Source organism: Pelecanus crispus, chromosome 3 (assembly GCF_030463565.1).
Source record: "Pelecanus crispus isolate bPelCri1 chromosome 3, bPelCri1.pri, whole genome shotgun sequence".
NCBI lineage: Eukaryota > Metazoa > Chordata > Aves > Pelecaniformes > Pelecanidae > Pelecanus > Pelecanus crispus.
The window spans coordinates 61,463,803-61,485,839 of NC_134645.1; the positions used below are offsets into that span (position 1 = coordinate 61,463,803).

At 40.8% G+C, this 22,037-nt stretch overlaps 1 protein-coding gene across 2 annotated transcripts in view; it reads right to left on the reverse strand.

The window, feature by feature from the left end:
- CNKSR3 (CNKSR family member 3) overlaps positions 1-22,037 on the reverse strand; it is a 60,365-nt gene that overhangs the window by 22,412 nt on the left and 15,916 nt on the right. For both annotated transcript variants that reach the window (XM_075707184.1, XM_075707183.1), the window contains exon 2: positions 5,538-5,701. In XM_075707184.1, the coding sequence (XP_075563299.1) occupies positions 5,538-5,701 (164 nt within the window). The remainder of the gene's footprint in view (positions 1-5,537; positions 5,702-22,037) is intronic.

Here is a 22,037-nt window from a genome sequence, read left to right on the forward strand (position 1 = left end):
AAAGGATATCCTTAAATTTTCCAGGATCACAGAGAGGGAAAGATTTGGATTATTAAAGAATGTTAAAGTACTTGCACACTGTCATGTGTGAACTTATCACCTTTTAATTTTAACAACAACAAAAAAAAACAAACCCAAATGACAAAAGTATCATTCAGATCCATTTCTTGCAATTAGTCTTCTCTTCACAGGGCATTGCATATTAGTCTATTTTTGGAGGAATACTTTTTCACCAACAGGTCTGGATGTGGGGTAAGTTCCTGCGACAAGAATTTGAAAGGAGCCATGTGCCAGGAATCTCTCCCTTTAACAGGGGAATTAGAGGATGCTGACCCCCCTTCTTCCATAAAGGGACAGAAAATACAAAAGATTTTTTTTCTGTACAGTGGTATAACTACCTAATCACTCTGATCAGAACTTAAGAGAGTCTTCATATATTTAAGTATCTCCAGGTCTTTCTTTCTGTCATTCAGGTGCAGAAATTATGCCCACCACCTGTGGGTGTCCGCAATTAGAAATGGCCCCAGCATTTAAGAGGACACATGTTGACATACCAGGTCAGATTTTGACTTTGGCCCCAAAACATTCACATACTCCTCATCACACCTCTTCTGCCTTATTTATACAGTGGGTTAGTCCGGTGTGACTTTTCCAGTTTAGCTAGTTTTTAAATAATTCTCTCAAGTAGTTGTCAGTTTTGAGGTGGACTTCAGCAACACAGGTGTTGCCTCTGGAGATACAGGGGCTCCAGCTTATGACTGCAACTGGTCTTCCCAACAGCCTATCAAGAGCACACCACAGCCAAACTCTCCAGTCACTGCACTAAGCTTCCCTACAGCTACCCCCAGAGACTCTGTAGAGTGCACTTGAGATACCTAAACCAGCAGTTTGTGCTCTAGGAAAAGTCCTGGCTAAGCACTATGCCTATCCAGCACAACAGGGAGCATGCAGCTCTTCAGGACAGGCGACAGAATTCTCCAACTAGGGATCAGCCCCAAGGGATAAATTTCCCCAGAACAAAGGGTCATCACAACCCAAACCATCTCTGTTCCAGGGGTAAGCCAGTCTCCTCACCTGTTTGCCCTAATACACAGAAAACGTTATGCCCCTTCACCAGATATAGCAATGTTTCTATCTAAGCTGACACTATCTTGACCACCTCACACATAACCACCTATTTCTGCTATCTTTCTGCTCCTTCACTTGCACCGTTCAGTCTGTTGGGAGGGTTGGTTTGGGGAACTAAACCATTCAAAAAAAATCTATTCCCTTTTTTACTGTAGTGTGCTCTCAGCTGGTTTAGCTCCCTGAAGTAGCTCACTTCAGGGTCAGGTGAGTGCAAGCACAAAAGATCACTAATCAAGGGACAGGAGGGGGTGGAGGCAGCAGCTGACTTGGATTAATGAACTTGTCATGGAGCTGTAGCCCCAATTCAGGACAGATAGGAATGTTGATAGCACAGCGACACACAGTTGAAGTACAAAGCTTTGCGGGCTTTTTTGAAATATTTCTACAGGACTGAGGCTACAATATTTAACAGATTATTATTTAAGCAACCAAAAGGCTTTAGATGTTGCTCATGAACCAAAGAACACATTATATTTTCCTATTGCTCCCGATTTAAAACATCAAAGTTGTTTTCATCAAAACACAGGCTGAAGCCAGTGGTCAAGAGCACCCTATGTCAAACATTCCCAGGTTGTTAGTCATTAACCTGGGGAGCCACACAAAGGGCTGGAGCGAGACAGCACAAACACGTGCACGAGAGAGAGCACATGCGCACAAGAGCACGCTCTTTCCAAAATCCATTACATTTAATGAGAAAAAGTACACTGACCAAATACTTGCTCAAGGTCAGGCAGCCAACATAAAACTGGAAAAAAAAAGAAAAAAAAAAAGGGCGTGGCTAACCAGCTAACTGAAGTCAGAAGAGCACAGCAGTTGTGTCAGAGCTGACTTGGGCTGATCCAGAGCTCTGCTACTACCCAGGGGCAGCATCGCCCTCCCCTTCACAGCCATGTTTACATGCCACAGTGTGATGAGCTGGATCTGCTGGCTGATCCAACTGAAAACTAGCTCTGGGAAAAAAAAATGAATAAAACCAGCCTGAATGCCTGCTCAAAAGTTGATCCACCTCACTGCATGCTTATATAAACACTACAGTTAACACAAGGTACTGTCACAGTCACTCATTCTGCCATTCAACAAAAATGCATCCTACAGAATCCTTTGGGGTCCCAAATTTCCTAATAAGCAGCACTAAATTTGAGACCTCTAGAAAACTGAAATCTGATGAAGTGGTGCATAGATTATATGCTTTTGACACAGATTAGCCACAAAGGCTAAATCTTCATGTATGCATGTTCTATTTTATGTTATGATGTTATACTTTGTTGCACTGCTGCATATGCTGGCAGAACATTACTACCAGTGAAATTATCAAAGGCACAACACTAAAAACTATGTTGTTTTTGTTTTGTGGTTTGTTTGGGTTTTTTTAGATTGCTTAAAACTAGTATCTCTTCATTCTAACCTCAAGAAAAATCAGCTGCTTTTCTGCTTCCAATCTCTCCCATCGTACAGTGTAGGTAAAGATTCAGAAAACTAATCCAAAGAACACAAAAATGAAAATATTTGCATACAGTTTCCAGTTAATGCTTGCATTGTTTTATATTTATTAAGCCCAAACAGGCAAGTCTACTCATCAGGGAATGATAAGTAAGTATTCAGTTTTCACCATCACTCCAGATGCTTTTTGTCCCAATTATTTGGCTGAGAAAGCTTATTTTCTGGATCCCTGCCCCTGCTTTTATGGTTTTGCATGAGTGTAAAAAGCATATTTATCTATGTTTGTTCCCCCCTCCCCCAATACTTCAGTTGCCTAAGAAATGTCTTTCTCCCATCCCTTTTCTCCCCCAAGCAAATATTGTCATTGACAAAAAGATGGAGGCACTCAAGTTGATGTTTTTTTCCCCCTCTGGGGAATTCAGTTTCTTTGATATGTCCTCTGAATTCCTTAAATAAGTCTTCAACACCTGTTCAGAAGAGTCTATTAGACCAGCTCGAGAGCAACAGAAATGCGTGCTCACAGGAAATCTTCACTTTTATCCCTGTCCACACTCCCTCCTGCTGCCTGTTCAGCTGCAGCTTTGCTGCACATGCAGCCACTGCTATGAGATGAGGGAACACTGCCACATCACCAAAGCAGCAGAGAAAGATGCATTCATTCCTCTTTCAGCTATACTGCTTCTAGAGTTCACTTACTATGGCAAACACCATAACTTGAAGACATATTTTTCAGCTTGGCAGTGTAGCTGCCAAAGAGGGCTCTATCCCTATAAAATCTTAAAAAAAAAAAAAGTCTATTTGGTGACTACCTTCACGCTATATTTTTATGACTGATCTGCTAAGGCTGGAAAAAAGTCTGTATGGTCAATGCTTGAAAAGAGTTACCGCAGAAGATGTTCCAAAGGCAGCTGCTCCATCGCCTTTAGAGCTGCAAGTGTTCTTGCAGCGCGAGGGAACCAAAGCACTGATCTGAAGGAAGCTCAGCTGGAAAACTGCCAGGGCAAAACTAGATAAAAAGGGAAATTCTTCTTAAGAACACCAGGACTGGGGAACCACCAAAACCCCCTCTCAGCCCTTCACACACCACACCCCCCCGAAAAACAACTTTCAAAGCCTGACCTCAGGCTGGCCCAGCCAATGCCACTTTTCCACAGTATGAGCTAAAAGTAAGGGGTGGATGGGAAGGAAATCCCTAAAATAGTTCCTTTGCTTTTTAATTCAAGGGCCCAGAAGTTAGAGAAATGTCACTAAATACACACACACACAAAAAACATCCACTAAATGTTACCAATATACAGACCCACTTTCAAAGAACTAATACAGGTGGAACAGAGAAACCTTTATTCTCTCATACAAAAAGAAGAAAGAGCAAAAGAAAAAAATGGACCATCACTAGAAATCTAGAACTTAAAACACACCAACCCTTCGGGAACAAAATTAATGGTGATTTTATACGACAATACCAAAAACTCAAGCGAAGGGGCATCAAGAAGGTGACAAATGGCATACCTAAAACACGGGAATTCTTCCTCCACCTCTTAAAAGGGAACAAGGACATTTCAGCTGCAATATGTGAACTCTGTCTAATGCATTAACTTGAGCTGCATTTCACAAAGGATTTCCAGAAATGAGTCTGAGGTCAAAACTTTTGTCTACAAAGGAAATTAGAAGGAAATTGTAGGAGATAAAACACAGCTTTAGGTTCTGGCGGTGATCCAGCTTTGTTCATTTTATTCTAATATTTTTAAAAGTAAGAAGAAAAAAGTGCCTTTAGGGGCTGCCACATCCATTACTTCAGTCAGGACTGTATCCAGTACATTTACTAACTCACCAGACCCCTTCACTTACCCGACAGATTATCCCTTCCCACACCATGAATTTCATTTCAGGCTAATTACGTTCTATTAGATTTTAAAGTTAAATGTTAAAAATTTTAGATAGATCAAATACTGAAGAGGAAATAAAACATTTTTCAAATATAAGAGCAACTCTTTGGGAAACATTTTAGATTGTATGAAGTGATTTCATTAAATACACTTCTTTCAGTACAGTTTATCCAATTTCTCCCTGGTTATGGAGTATGAATGATCCCCGTAGCACCCCTCTGCAGCAAGTAAAGCATGTATCACACAGGCAATAAAGACTCTCCATTTTAAGAAGAGCATGCTCGGTACTGCAAGTCTTGCCTAATGAAGGGAAGGCTGGCCAGTGCTGGCCAAGGAATCACTGGCCTTTCCCACCCTTCTCCCTAGTGTAATCATATGTACCTCTGGTGTTCATTTGCTGCGTTACATCAAACACATCTTCAAGACTGTGTCCAAACTATGGCTTTTAAATAAAGCTTGCGCCAACAAAACAATGTGAAATATATTTACTCTTTTCAGAGTGTGTTTGTTTTAAAAGTATCTGCACAGTTATGTATCAGGAGTAAGACAGAGGAACAGCTTAAGTTCCGACTCCAATGAGAGTTGAACTCGACTGTAACTGAGTTAACAAAACATCCCTCATTTCAAGAACATTTTCTTGACTTGGTATGTAGACTACAGAATTGCCCTAAACCCATTTCAACTGATGTGAGGAACAATTAGCAGCTGTCATTTCAGGAGTATGTCTTCTATCTTCTATGACAAATTCACCCTAAATTTTAATCACTGTTTACTAACAGGAGCCACAAGATCTAAAAATGCTGCTCAGACAACTTCTAAAGATGTGCAACCAAATGAATTAGTGTTGCCTCTTACCAGGAAAAAGTTAAGGAGCTATTAACACAAAGCTTGCGAGAATTAAACAAATTCTTACTGTTTTCTTTTACCATGATGTGTAACAGAAGGCAAGAGACACAGGTATTCTAGTTTTATCAGACTCGCCTTAGTTAATCACCCAAAATAAAGGATTTACTTCAGTAAAGTGAAGTAAATTTACTTCAGATTTACTTCAGTAAATCCTTTGCATGTCTGTCCACCACTTACCAATGCACACAGGAGATCCACAGCCTCTAGAACCAGTTCCTGGTGTCCAATCCGTGAGATACCCAAGTCTTCAAGGTCCTGGTGAGAAATCTGTAACAGCTGTTCACCATTTATCTTCTCCCGTTCAAATTTATGGACATACTGCTGCAGGCAATCATCCAGGCCTACCAAAACACAAAAGAGAGAAGGGGATGCGATTACAGATTTCTGTCTTTTCTTCACCTTCCCCCTAACTAAAAAAAAAAAAAAAAAAAAAACCAACCCACAAAACAAAAACCACACACAAAACCCATAGCAAAAACAAACCCTGAGAAAGGCACAAATTCCAAGTTCATACAATATGCAACACCAAATTATAAAAGAAACTTGCCATGCAGCTGAAGTTGTACTACAGGGGCACAGAACCAGAGCACGCAGGTTGTGTGGATCTTTAGCTCACCTAAGCCAATGCACGTCCTACCTGCTCCTTGTGGATCAAGCTCAGCAGGTAAGAATGGCCCTTTGGTGTCTGCATAGGCAAAGCTACCAGGGGGCACTCACAGACTCAGCTACCAGGGTAACCCAAAACCCTGAAGGGCAAGCAAAGCAACAATAACAAAAAAAAAAAACCTGACCAAAAAATAAGACAAATACAACAAGGCAAGGCAAGAAGAAAGATCTTGCCCAAAGCCTAGTTAAACAGGCAACCAAACAGAAACACAAAAACCCGCAGCTCCCCATCCACTTATATACAGAAGGGCTGAACGAATGATGAGAGGAAAATGGAACAAAGGCAATCAAAATGATGTTTGGCTCAAGTATCATTATTCCCTTGATTTATGAGACCCTGCAGCTTCCTGAATCAGCCATTCCTTCCCCTTGCTAAGGATTAATGGCACACACCAATAAGAAATCTAATTCACTTTTGTATCTATAAAGTAGTTTTAAAACAGTTTAGACTATTTTGTCCCAGCAATATCCCCAAAATCCTCACTTTAAATTGTGATTCTAGGATCCTGTTCTCTATGGTATCTTTCCCTCAGTGATTACAGAAAGGATTTCTGGTTTTCATTTTGTTTTATGTAACTAGACTTCATGTGCGAATCCTGTTTTCTTGTGTATTCTGCTCATTTCCTCTGTTCTTAAAGATCCTGTGAGCAGCAACAACCTGGGGAAAAAATTTGGATGGATGTGTTATTTTAAAGGTGATGCAGAGCTCGTGATGCCCTGTTCCACCTCAACATATTAGCTAGAGCAAAAGGAACATATCCAACTAGAGCTCTTTTGCAGAAATACACCACGTTCACTGAAAACAGCTGACATGAGCAAAAATTCAGATTACACATTTGACATCTACTTTGTAGCATCCACAATAGCTACATTGTTTGACCATTCAGTTTTTTTTTAAAAAAAAAAAAAAAATGAACTTTAGCTGTATAAAGGATGTTTATCCACTATGCTGGCTCAAAAGGAAGCCACTAAGATGGACAGGATGTTGAATGCTGGAGATGAAAAACACAAACAGCATCCTGAACTACAAGGAAACGAGAGCCAGAAGACCAGCACTCAGTTCCACTCATGGAGCCGCAGTAGCAGCCTGGAAAACAAGCACTCCCAACACACCCTACTGCCAAGAAAACATTCGAGACAAATCACAAGGGGGGTTCTAGGAGCCACACGAAACATAACTCATTTCATAACAGCAGCACGAGCAGTCACTGCTGCCTTGCAGTTTCTGGTCACAGCAGATCTGTAGATTATGGACTCTCAAAGGCACAGGCTTACTTAACGCACATCACTTGCCTTTATAATGGTCACTCAGAAATTAATAAGGACAGACACGCTGGCACTTAACAGTCACCCCTTTACATGACTCAGGCAAGCTTAATTATTGCAGTACATCAAAATCTGGCTAAACAAGCTTGACTCCTCCACGTGCAGAGCTACTAGTGTGCACAGCTTGATTTTTAAGCATAATTATGAATGGGAAAACCCGCATGCAAGATGAGCAGAGTCTCCCAGGGCTACAGTTGTTTGGGGTGCACTCTTGTTTCCTCCCATCTGTCTTGGCAAGGCCACATAAATTTTGAAAATTGAGCCCAGTGTTCTGTTTCCCACAAGCACCAAATTCTCCCTTAGGCTATACAAACTCTTTTCCCAGGAAAAATAATAAAAAGATCTGGCCTTCATTGTTTAACAATTTATTTTTTCAAAACAAATTCTCAACCGAGGCTGACATACAGTGCACATATTTGGCATTCCCAATTTTTAATGCTGTCTTGCAGACCACTGTTTCCCATCATTTGCCATTGCAAGCCCACAGTTTCCATTACAAATTACAGAAACACCTAAAATAAAACACTGCATTCAGCATGCAATGAAGTTTTTATTTTTCAAGTTTTTTGGATGCAGTGTTGCTTTTGCCTACTATCCTTTCTGTGTATTGACTCAACTTTCTAGATCCTCATTCCGTGCTAAAACATAAGACTCACAAATGTATATATCCCCCACAAGAAATACAACTATGGCTTTTAGCTTGCCCGTGCTTTTTTTTTTTTTTTAATTCATGCTTGCCTGTTCTTGAAGGTCTATTACAACTTGAACAGCTACCTCTCAAATATTTTTTAATAAGAGTCCTTAAAAACAATACTTCTACAATCACACCATAAGACTATATTTTATAAAATAAAATATTACAAAAATCACACAAATGTTAATTCAAAACAGTCAACACAGAGGCATAGCCACTCAGCTAGAAATGTATTTAAGATTAAAGTGACCAAAACTATGCAAAGCAGGAAGTTAAGACAGACCCACACACTCACACCAAGCATTCACTAATGGTTTAAGATGAGCTTACTAACATCAGAATCATAGAATGCTTTGGGTTGGAAGGGACCTTTAGAGGTCATCCAGCCCAACCCCCCTGCAGTGAGCAGGGACAGCTTTAACCAGATCAGGTTGCTCAGAGCCCCGTCCAACCTGACCTTCAATGTTGCCAGGGATGAGGCCTCCACTACCTCTCTGGGCAACCTGTTCCAGTGCTTCACCACCCTCATTGTAAAATATTTCTTCCTTATGTCTAGTCTAAATCTATTCTTCTTTAGTTTAAAACCATTACTCCTTGTCCTGTCGCAACAGGCCTTGCTAAAAAGATTGCCCCCATCCTTCCTATAGGCCCCCTTTAAGTACTGAAAGGCTGCAATCAGGTCTCCTCGCAGCCTTCTCTTCTCCAGGCTGAACAACCCCAACTCTCTCAGCCTGGCCTCACAGGAGAGGTGCTCCAGCCCTCTCATCATTTTGGTGGCCCTCTTCTGGACCCACTCCAACAGGTCCATGTCCTTCTTGTGCTGAGGGCCCCAGAGCTAGACGCAGTACTCCAGGTGAGGTCTCACCAGAGCAGAGCAGTGGGGCAGAATCACCTCCCTCGACCTGCTGGCCACGCTGCTTTTGATGCAGCCCAGGACACGGTTGGCTTTCCGGGCTGCAAGCGCACATTGTTGGCTCTTGTTATTATTTTTACTAAGAAACATATGGAAAAATACTAAACATTTTAATTGAGATTGCACCCGCATTTATAGCCTATTGTTTAATTTTCCACTGTATGTATGAAATGTTTAAACATCATATGCAAATCAAAAAATTCCTATTTCTCCAAGAGGGAAAGGAGAACAGAGAAAAAAGGACTTACAAATCAGTTCAATACAATAAACTAAGTAATATTTAAGTAAAGTTTAAAAAGTCAGCATTCAAATGCCACTGCTAATCTAAATGAACTGCTCTTTTTTTCCTTCTAAACATCTCTGTTCTTTCCATGTATTTTCACTGTGAACTTCAGAGCTTCACGTAGACTTGGTATTGCCCATTATCAGAGTCTGGATATTTTTGAGAAACTTCAATGAATTAAAAACTATAAAAAGCAGTCTACATTACTCAGAAAGACACCTTCTTACATGTCAGGTCATTTTCAACAGTGCAATATTAGCAGGTTCAAGCAAGAAAATAGTTTTCTCTATTTCCAAAAAAATACAAGACACTGGCATTGGAAAAGATATCTATATTTATCTCCTTTACTCACTGAAGAGCCCTTCTGAAGTCTAATCTGTTCATTTTAATGCTCAAAGTGTGCTCAAAAAGCATTTGTCTCAACTGCATGTGAGAAATCTTTATATTATTCCTTGTACATACATCAAAACCATGTACAAAAGATAACAACCTTCCTACTTACACAATTGTTAGAGAATGAGGGAAGATGGAAATAGAAATAGCAATTGCAGAACATTACCCAAGTTTCACAACAATAGTAGCAGTCATTTTGGGGGGAGGGAGGGAGGCAGGGGGAGAGAGAGACTAGTCTAGTTAGTGTTATTCGTATCATGAAAACCCTTCTGAGGAACTGCAGTGTAACTTGAACAAAATTCCCTCCCAAATTTTGGCAGGTGTAGAGATGTGCAATAGATCCTAAGAACTGTCTAGACTTTTATGTCTAAAATAACCTTCCACCACCACAGAAAGCAACCCAGAAGACATTCAATACCTTGCTTTCATGCAAAAACATTAGGACAGGGCTTACACTTACAGATTTGCACCGATACCAATCTCAGTCTGTTTCCAAGTTTAAGGAAGTTATTTTGAATAAGAATTGAGGGAAAACAACTTTGAGGGGCTAAGGGGGAGGCTTGGGTCTAAGCCATAGCTATCAGTTTACTATTCAGAGAGAATTAACATTACTACTGTTGATAGATGTCAGCCATTCAGCAATGATATATCCAACTCCCAGAGTACTGAAGATGTGTGTTTTCTAAGTAGAGTTGCTAAGTAGTTTCACGCTTTTTGCTCAACTTCTGTGCTGGACATTACCAAATAATTTGCCTACTATAAAGCAATAAAAACAGTTAACTAATGTATTACAGCCACAGATCCAAAACCAGCTGACCCACCACCTCTTCTTTCCTCCCACAGTCCCACTCTTCCTCACTCTCTTCTCTTGTGAGACCACAGAGTCTGTACATTGTATAAAACATGGGGGGTGGGGAGGACGAGGGAGGGGAAGGGGAGATAGACAGGGCAAGGAAGTGAGAGGGGGAACTGCAAGGTGACAGGGATCATTTTCCATTAGTTCAGGAACTTGAACAGATTCTCAGGATAGCTCATAAAATGCCAAAACTGACACAAGGAAGCAGGAGGAGCATAAGCCACTTGAACAGAGAAAAAAACTCTTAAATACAGGACCCTCTCCTTCACATAGCACCACCACGGGGATCACTGCTCATTGTCTCAAGGAAATAGAGCCTTATTATTATGAACATGTACTCATCTCTTCTCTGTTGGGTGACTAACAAACTAGCAGTACCTGATGTCTCAGGGTAGCAGCAAGGTTCAGCTACAACCCTCAGCCCATCAAGGGGTTCCCTTGGACCTTGGATAGCTGGCTAGGTGGGACTGCCTAAGTCTTTTTTGCCTCATCACCTGAAGAAACACATTCAAATGTTGTTAGAATCTGACCTTCCCACCTAAGAAATTCTCTTATTCTGGTCTCCCCTTCAGGGTCTATTCAGTTGCTACTTTTAGTCTCCAAAGACTCCTTGCACACACCAACTTCAATCCATCCTCCCAAGCTTTAAAAGATCATCAATTCTAGGAGAATCTTTGACGTACCCCATGGTATGTGCCATCATACTATCATTTATATTCCACATCATCTTATAACTGTTACAGTGACAGCTTCCTCCCTTCATTTCCTCCATCTACTTCCAGGACTAAAAGAAATGAATAAAAGAAAAAGCAGGAGGAAATCAAGGCAGCAAACAAACATTAGAAAGGGAAAAGAGCTACTTCGTAAGCAGGTGAACCAGCACCTGACCTGCGAAGGCAAATGAAAGTAAGGAAAAAGGGTCTGCAAGACAGCTGTGAAAAGCTGAAGCAACTCAGTAGGGCAGGTACAGGGTGAAAAGGAACAAATTGAAAGTTCAAGGAGAAAGAAAACAGACAGACAGTTTTCTTTAATATAGAACACAGTGGGAAGGTTGTTCCACTGTAACACTACAGATGCCATTCTCCTCCTGCAATATTATAGACAAATAGAGCCAGGGATGACTAACAAAGGAATTCAAGGTCATTTAAAAGGATGATAAAAAATAAATCTAGAGCAGCCAGCGGAAACTTAATTCAGTAATAATTTGAGCCTAGGTAAGAACTGACTTTCTAGGACCCACACGCCTGACTGCTTCTTAGCTATCATGATTGGTTTAGCATTTATCTTTCCATAAGTTTTCAAAACAAAAGTTTAGTTATCAGTTGGTGTGAGTCACTTAGAGGGGCCAGAGAAGAGATCAAAGGCCTTAGCCTTCAAGAGATCTTTGAATTACTGTCTAGTGTACAAAGGTAAAAAACCTTCTTCGGTCCATTTTTTAGTCCAGGTAGTTTCACAGTCATTCATAACACTGCCACCATCTGAAGTATCAATCACTTTTAAAAAAAAAAAACAACACAAAACAGAATTGAAGAGCAAGAGCTGCTTATTACCAGCATCACAAAATGTCCTCTGCATATACCAGCTTGTTTATAAAATAAGTTCTCCTCCTGTAGTCAATTGTAAGCAACTCTTCCACATTTCTGTTTAATCATCTGCATCCCAACCAAGCAGGCGTGGCCTGTTGCCTCACCAGGCATTAGGTGTAGCTCTGCTGAGGACAGGCATTGCCTAGAACAGCCAGAATGGTACCTAAGTTTCTTGTCTGTCCCCCCACTTCATACAGGGATGGAGCCAGACAAATTGCTGGCCTCTGCCTGACAGCAGGGATGCAAAGGGCAGCTCCCCCATGAAGGTCATAGCAGGACAGAGGGAAAGGGCAAAGCCTTCAACTTTGATAATGAGTGCTTTACTGTCCCCTCTGTAATCACCTCTGACTGACAGTTGCACAGAAAGCCTTTTGCAACATGTTCCTATTTTCAGTATTTCCAACTAACATATTTAGCCTGGAAAAACAGACTACATACACATGCATTCACACTACCTCAAAATAAATCCATTCACTCCATTCAAATCTGTCCATAAATCCCTTAGCTTCTTTTGAATGCAAAACTGAAAGCCTTGCCTCGTAATGAAAGAACTGGTGGGTAAATGTGAGTTATAAACCTGACCAGAAGGGCTGTGGAGACTGTGTCTAACCTTCAGTCGCTCCACATAGATGCAATCTCAGATTGACAGGCCTTCCGCTCCGCTGTGCTACACTTTTTACCAGTCCTCCCTACAAAGCCATTGATTGGGACCATTCCAGCAGTACTCATTACCATGCTCCAGACTGTAAATTTGAGGACAACTATAAGCTTCAACACTTCACAGGGTAAATCATGAAGTATGTTAAGGAAGAGTCAAAAGAGCTTTTGTCCACACGCTTGCTGAACCCTTCCAAGAACTCCAGCAGGTTTGCAAAGCAAGACCTCTCTCTACAAAAGCCAGAAACCCACACACAGCTTTCCCTCAAAAAATATTTTCAGGAAACCAAGCAGACATGGAGTAAGTAAGAGTGGAGTCTTTACAGAAGAAAAGATTGTAGGGAGGAGAAGGACACAACAAAGGCCTGTAAAGACAGAAGTTAGTAGTGGACTTGGCAATGTTAGGTTAATGGTTGGACTGGATGTTCTTAAAGGTCTTTTCCAACCTAAACGATTCTATGATTCTATAATTGGCACAGAAAAACAGAAAGAGCACTGATTATACATCGTCTCTTCCAATACAGGAGTTAGGGAGAGCCAATGAAGCTAGCATGTAACAGGTCCAAACAAGCAATAGAAAAGTGATTCTTCACACAGCAGTATGCAATGAATGTTCAACATCCATACGGGTTCAGGGGAAGGTGAACAGGTTCATGAAAGAAAATGCCACAGAAGTCATGTCTGGCTCTGAAAGACTCAAACAGAAATGGCTGAAGGCTTGAGGAAACCTACAGAAGGAAACACATGGTATGTCATCTTTCCTATGATCCTCCTTAACATATCCCTTTTTGGCAAACATTCAGGATGGGACACTGAGCTAGAGAGCACAGGACACAGGACTTCCACAACTATGCCATACACAGCACCAAAATGTAGATGGCAGCTTCCGTTTAATTACTTTTATACTAAGACTTAAGAAAATTCTTCTCTCTTCACTAGGTGAAAGCTACTATTGGTGTTAGTATTTACTGTAATAGTGTCACAAGATTTTCCCAAAAATGCCAAAACTTTTTATAGAGAAATAGAAGGCAGGGGGGCAAGGCTAAACACTAATACTGAATTACGTTTAAGCCAAAAGATATAAACCAAAGCTTTTACAGACTGGTTAAAAAAAAAAAAAAAAAAAAACAACAAAAAAAAAACCCACTACAGCAAAAATAGACCCTAGTAATACTAGGAAATAGATCACAGCGAATCACACAACTACTCTTGTGGGTTGTAATCCAGCTTGAGATATTAACATCAAGTGGGAAATTGCAAGAGTGAATTAATTTAGAAATTGTATTTTCAGTTGACAATGAGTGAACTTGCATCAGGACTGCAAAAATATATTTGACATGAGCAAATGGTAGCATACAATAAAGTAAGATAAAAGCTATTCTATAACAAATGAAAAGTTAATGGTATTTAATTCCAAAAGCATTTCAGCTAAGACTCACAGTTGAGTTTTCTTTCTTTTTAATAGCTCTTTTTCAGGGAAATCATGAAAAAATTGGGGTGGGGGAAGAGAAACTTATTTCTATTATTTTCCATAGGGGGGGTTCTTATTATGACACAGCTTGAAGGCTGCTAATTAAAGGCAAAATTAAAATGTAATGCCATAGCAAAGTGAATTGTGCTGGCACATCACATTTCAAAAAAAAAAAAAAAAAAAAAAAAAAGGACACAGCACAATGACATATACATTTAACCAGAAAAATCTCTCTTTATAAAAGAGATACAAGCACGAAGACATAGGCCAATCATACTTTACTACACTGAAAAATAGATCACTATGCCACAACCACAGAGAGACAGAAATTAAAACCTTTTTGAATTTGACAGGGTATTCCCTCTAGACATGAAAAATCAGCGTATACCAGGAAAAGAAAAAAACAAACAAAAAAATCTGCTGTGTTGCATTCCCACCAATTTGAAAGCAGGTGGGTCAGAATACACATGCAGTCATGTTTTTCACCAGCAGAGCTGGAGTGGACATCTGTGCCCAGCTGTGGGCCCCTGCTGCACATACTAAGCCATAACCTAGTGGGGCTTTGCTGCCATCACGCTTGCTAATGTCACCCACTTCCCTGAGAGAACGTGATTTGACTCCACTTCTGAATATTAGGCCACTAAGTATCATTTGGCTTCTAGGGTTAAAATTTTGACTTGCCTCAAAGGAAGAGGAAAGAGATGAGAGACACCCTTGTTCAGGACTTACCACTCAGCCCCAGGCAGCCAGACTCCACAGTGCCACCCCAAATACTCATCTTGGGAAAATGGTTTCCAAGAAGGAAGAGTAGGAACCGCAAACAAATGCTCATATTCAAGACCTCAAACAGCTGGCAGCATGGTATCTTGCTGGCAGCATTTCAGCTGTAACTGCTAGTCCCAGCCACTACCAGAACTGGACTGCTGACCAGAGAAAGATGAAGACTGAAACAAAAGAAGAAAACTGGTGCACATCATTTTTTCCTGCTGACTTTGGTGTACATTCTCTGTCTGTATCAAGGATTAAGTTCCATATGATGAAGTAGCTTCACACAATACAACACTCATGATTTGGTTTTCTCTTTTAAGAATCAACTACATCACTCACTGACCAGCTACGCTTGGCAAAAGCAATCTTTCCGTGCTTTAACAGATTTTGTTTGGCAAACTAAATAAATGAGATGGAAGCAGAGCATATCCATATGTTCTCTGCAGATAGACCTGGCACTCTAAGTTTCAACAGAACACACAATGAAAGCCAACATTCAGCAAATGCATGCAAAACACATTAAAAGAGAGAACACACCTGTCCTGGGCAGACAAGCCCAAATAGCTTCCCAGCTTCCTAGCCAATACCACAAGATGTCTTCAGGGACACTGCTGACAACATCCTCCCTGACTTCACAGTAAAAACGATATCCTACTTGTGGCAAGATGCAACTCGCATTCATCCCTTGGGTATACTGCACCATGAGCAAGGCAACATGAACCAAATAAAATGGCAGTATATTGTAGCTGTAATGATGCCACTTGTATTTAATCAACATTTATTGCTCAAGTAGCATCTAAGAACTACTATAAACTCCAAACTGAAACAAGAAAACATCTCTTTGCCCAATACACTAACACGTGCAAAGGCATGCCTATTTGTCTGTTGGGTGCATTTAATACAGCTGTAATTAAATGGGTTTAGAATGGCTCTCCACTTCCAGCGAGTATAACCCAGATCTCGTTATTCCTTTTCACCCTAAGTTTTTACCATTATATCTAGCAATCAACTAGTGGCTTCATTAATTCCACTCAAGCAGTGAGTGTAGAACTGTTCCACATACATCAGGATAAATTAATGCATCCTACAGGCTGTTAGTGACATAAAGCATCATCCTCACGTACTGTGTCAAAACTGTGACAATGAAACTTTCACCAAAGTTTAAATGTGGGGACTCTGTTCCACCCTGGCTTGAAAATCTCGCTCCTCTTTGATGCTCAGAAGTTGTTTCCCAATGCACACAGGCTCAAAGAACCACTAAGTCTTTCTCCAGCAGGAAACAAAAGCAAGTGGTAAAAACAAAAGTAAAAAGTGGAGAAAACCAAATTACTCCAGTATTCTTTTTCTCACCCCACTGAGGCTTTTTCTTCATACCAAGTACACTTTAAGACATGCTGGCCAATACATTTTAACTTCTACTCAAACAGGAATTTGCAACTTCTGTAGTCAAGGTAGGTCTGTTTTCCTCTCTCACTGAAAAATTAATTGTCCATTCCATTGATGCAAGTAACAGCTTTGCCTAGGCACAGTAGGGTTTTGGCAGGAATGAAAGCAGAGTGCTATCTGGCCACTGAAAGCTGCAGTTGAGAAGAATCTACAGACCAGACCTTTGTCCCTCCCTCCATACAGTGCTAGGCTTTGTAGGCAATCAGCCCATTTCACCACGTGCCCTCTCCTGTACAGAGCATATGGGTTCCAGAAACGAACCACTCACGGGCATACCACAGCATTTGTCTCTCCTGCAGCTAGGTGGCAACAAGAACTGAGGTAGGAGACCAATTCCTAATTCATCTTCAGGCTGGTCCAACACCCTGACTCACTCTCTCAGTAAGGAGGCCATACGCAGGAGGACAATGTGACCTCAGAACATTCACTTCACTGGATCCCAGATGGCACAAAGAGATGCACAGTTGGTTACTGCCAACTCACTTTTATCCAAAACTGAGGTAAAGCTCCCCCACACCACCAGAGACAGATTTGTCCCAGCCACTTAACATCAACATCTTGACAGGAGAAGGCAAGCTGCACAGATACCTGTGCCTCAACCACCGCAATAGGACCTTTACAAGCTCAACATCAGCAGCAGCTCCAGCTAGTACAGTGGGCTGTAAATTGGGAAGAGATGTAGGAGAACACAACCTGGTCTGCCATCCTTGCTGTGGCATTACTGCAGAGGACAAGGGCAGGAAGTTGCAGGGGGATGAGGGATAAACAGCAAGAAAGTGGCACAACTACGCCCAGCAGAGCTCATCTGTCAGAGACCTGACTTGTACCTCATGAGACCCCCCCACGCTGCTCCTCACTAGACTGGCTGCGGACCCCACTTACAGAGAGGTGCATTTCCTCACACCCATTAACAGCTCCAAAGAGAAGCCCAAAAGAAATCTTATTTCTGCTACTAACAGATACAGATGTTTTCGCTAAATCAATGCAGCCGCAAAGAAATACATTTCCCAGAATTTTCCCACTCACACAACCATGCTGAATTTGTTGGGTGGTTTCTTTTTTACACTGCTATTCTAACACACACTTTGTACAGGAGAACTTTTACTCAAAACAAGCCTTTAAAACACTTTACCATTTCACTTATAGAAGTATAATAGCACTGAACCTAAAATAGTCTCAATGCTAGCTTGTGTAATCCACAAGATTACAGGAACCTTTTTTTTTTTAATGCAAACAATTTAATTTCATTTTATTGTTCTAGTGAAATATATATTGTAGCTTAATCCATAGCAAGAATATGGAATCATTTAAGTCCCCAGAGACAAAAACTCCGGAAGCTGTGGAAATTACGGAATTAGGACACACTCTGTAAGTCATGCTGTAGGGCTGAAGACCACCTCTCTAGTCTCATTCTTTCCATCATCCATCCCATTCCTCTCTTAAACATCCCTGATCCCCTTCTTTCTCACTTGCACCATCCTACCACCCCCTTGCCAGAAAACCTTCCAGGTCCTATCCATAGCACAAGTGGTGACAGAGCACCAAACTAGAGGTGACGAGGGGCCCCATCAGGTGCTCTGGCTGTGTCTGAGCATCTTCTGGGAGGCATGCCAGTGCACCAGAGAAACACTGCAAATCACAGGCTGGACAAGCTCTGTGTTGTGGACCAACATACACCATCCCAGAGACACTCGTGCACAGCCTGGCAGCAAATGACACCATGCAAGGCACAGGGTTTTGGGAAATATACTACATAGGAGCCACAAAGGAGGAACCAGAGAGATGTCGCAGGACTGTATTTGGCACCACAGACTTAATGAATACAAGAAGGCACTTGAATGAATGACGGGATGTTGCACAAGAGGCAGTGAATGACACAAAACATAGAGGACAGTGAAAAATATGGTGCAATGTGGAATGGAGGGTTGCACAGCTACAAGGTATAGCTGACAATCCTATTTGCCCCCCTAAGTATTTGTGGGGGGCAGACACACGGACAGGGAGAAAGAGAAAATGGGACATAGATGGAGAAGGTCTCTGCACTGTCAGTACTTGACATAACAACAATAAAGTCCCTCCTGCACGATACTGCTCTCACCATATCCCCAGATACAAAATATTCAAGACACACGAAGTGCATTTATTGCCTAAGTGTTCAAAACTGGCTATGCTGTGTCACATCAGTGTCCCAGGTTGCTGGTCAGACTGGTCTTCCGGGACCCAGATGTTATTACCATCAGTCATGTTGTATAATATTGCTTAAAGTGAAGCAACATTTCACTTCTTACTAAGGGGTGTATCCTTTGGCAGGTTTCACCCCATTCCTCACATCTCCTTGCTCCAGTTTTCCAAGAAGCAGATGTGAAGTTAAACTTACCAAGAGGCAGCTCCCTGTCACTGTATTTTTCTAGCTCACCTAACTTCGTTATTACTATAAAGTAATTCACAACCAGATTTAAAAACAATTTCCACAACAGCACCAGACATGGGAGCACTCCTGGACAATTTAATGAGCCATTCCCCCTATAAACTCTTGTAATTTCAATTGTAATGTTAATGCATTCACAGTAACATGCAGTTTACATCAGCACCATCACAAGACAAAACTTCAAGGTGTCAAAAATTCAAAGCTGTCTGAACAAGAAAATGTTTCTGCTTCACAGAGAGTTAACCTCAGTAAAATATAGCCACCTGTATTTCCACCTGTATTATCTTTTGCCTACTGACACTTCAAAGCAATGCTTCAATTCATTATTCTCATGCATTTAACAATTCTCTTTGTCTAAATGGCATCACTGGTATCTTATGTATAGTCAATTTTTCCTCCTGCTGAGTTTTTTCTATGCCATTATCCCCCCCCTTTTTTTTAAAGAGCAATGTTACTTTCAAAGCTAATTTTAGCAAAATATCTTTTTCTTTGCATGTTAACTTTTTTTCATTAGGGTTGGCTTTCATACGAAACAATCAATAATCAATTAAAAAAACCAAAATCACCATTGCCATGGTCTTCTGAGTTAAGCACGTATTCAACAGCTGAAAGGACAGGAACAGGTAGAGAAAGGCACCCCTTGCAAGAGACAAAAACAGGCAGATACCTCCTAAAAACTGACAAGCCACCCATGGAGAAAATGTCTCTCTAACCCAATGGCTGATCCACCTTGTAAGGACCATATTTCTCCCTCATCCCAAATTCCACTACTCTGAATTTCAGTTATATCAAACTTCACATCAGCCACATCTACAGCTGTACAGTAACCTAGGGGAAGGATTCTCTAAATTGGATTTTAAATAAGGCTAAATAGTTAACATTCGTGAAAGCAATAAACTAACCATTTAACAGCCCTACTTCTAAAAGAGTATTAAGCAGACAATCTCCCCTTAAGGCTTGAGTCCTGTATTTGCAAAACAGATACACAAAGGGATGAAAATCCCATAAATGGTTTGCATTCTTAATGTCTGACACAATTTAGTCCTTGGGGAGCACACTACGTGTGTACGTGTGTGTATGTGGGAGATTGCATGCAATCTTTTACAATGAGGTCCTGATCCTGAACCTGTAACATTACTTTAAGCACCAAAAATAACCTACGGTTCTGCTGCTGTATTAAGAGTAGCAATCAAAATGTCACCTATTAACTTTTGCATCACTATGATAGGTTTGTGTTCCTGCTTCTCAGCAAATTCAGCTGCTCTTCCTCACACTTCGTGGTTGCTCTTTCTATAAATAAACAAACCCGACAGATACTTCTTGTACACTTACGTTGATGATTCAGAGCATATTACAGTTCCCTGAATGCAGACCCTGCTTTAACTATCCCAGGTACATAATCACAAGGATATGGCTATTTAGTTGGACACTAACAACAGAAGATACCTGTTAACAATAAAATCACAGAAAAAGCTCTTCAATGTAATGTCCCTAGCCTGAGTTATGAAGATACGCGAGAGAAACTGCAAGAGCAGGGGAGGGATGACTGCACTTACTCTTAACACAGTAGTTAATCACAAAGAATGAACCCGATCCAGAAGTTGCTGAAACAGGTGAAAAACACACTAGAAACAAATGTATGCAAATACTGTCCTAAAAACAGTGGGTACAATCATTTTTGCACCTGTTTTTTAAATCCAATATGCTCCCCTCCCCAATTTCTATTTCTAGGGTCACCTAGACATTCATTTCTTATTTTTCTTCTACTTACTGCTCCTCTATTTACCTTTCAAATAGCACTAAGTTTTGAAAAAATCAAGCATCCTCTTGGTGCTCAGAGGTTTCATGCTGTCTAGTACTAGCTATTACAAACTTCAGTGTTTTTTGCAAATCAGTACAAAGAGTAGAAATAAGTAGAAGCAGTAAATGCAAGGTTTCATGTGAAACTGAGTGCCTTATGTAGCTCCGTGTCTAACATTATACTTGAAGAGAAGAATGGCGTAGAAAGAACTAAATCATATTTCATGAGCACTGTAAAATTCTCAAAGCTTTGCTGGTCCTTGAAATACAGATTTGAAAGAAGCCTAGCCGCTTTAGTCTAACAAATAGTTATCTTGTCTTCAACATAACTTTCCAGAGCAAAACCGAAATATATGCTCTTTCCTCTTCTCCTGATCTTCCAAAGGAGTTATAATTACCTTAATCACAGAATGGACTTACTAGAGCCATTAATTAACATAAAAGGTTACAAAATTCCTTTAAAAATTTACATTTTTTTTCTCTCCCCCCTCTCCCTTTCCCATCTTTGTAACAGTTGCATCATTTTTGTAAAAGCACCATCTGATGGGTATCAAGACTGTATGAAACTGAAAGGCATGGAAACTTAGAAGCAGCAGTTTGCCCACTAATAAAAAGATATTACATTCAATCCAGAAATACCGTAAGTTTTATTCAAATACAGTTATTTGTTTGTTTTGATCAACTTAAAGCTGCCTGAGCAGCCTCTCTCCTGGATGCATACTTTATCTCAAGTATTACAGAGCCTTATTTCCAAGCAACCTAAAGATGTCAGACACCCTCTTCAAGCTAGAGCTTGCTTCCACAGCTTGGGACTTCTGCAAGTTGATCTGCCACATGGTTAGTACTGTGTAGCAATCTCCAGCTAGTGATCACATTTTCAAACTTCCAAATCGTGAAGTTGTGTGCCCAAGGATGCATTTGGAAGCTTAAATTCAGAAGTAATACTTTGGTGTGCTACTTTGTAAGGGGAGAGAGAACATGCAACCAGGTTGATCCTCTTCAACCCCTGAGAATACTCCTATTTGTTAACTATGCTGCGATGGACTTTTAAGACAGTGATTTATGGAGGCCTGTTTGATCACTGCTCATCTTTGTTCTTCACTTACAGGCACTGTAGTGACCTTATTTACACCCAAGTTAATCATTAGGTCTTACAGAAGGTAGGGGACAGTGGGGGAAGGTAAGGGGTGGGGAGGGGGAGGAAAAGGAGGGTTTCTTTTCTAAGTTGAAGGCATTAGTGATTTTTAGAAGTTGTCAAAACAGCAGCAAAGAAACAGTGTCTCACACAGATACTCTCTCTGTATGCAGACTTGGCTTCACATCCCCAAACCGAGACTGCTACTGAGAGGGCAGCACCATCCCTATGTGCCCTCTACAAAACCTCCAGCAA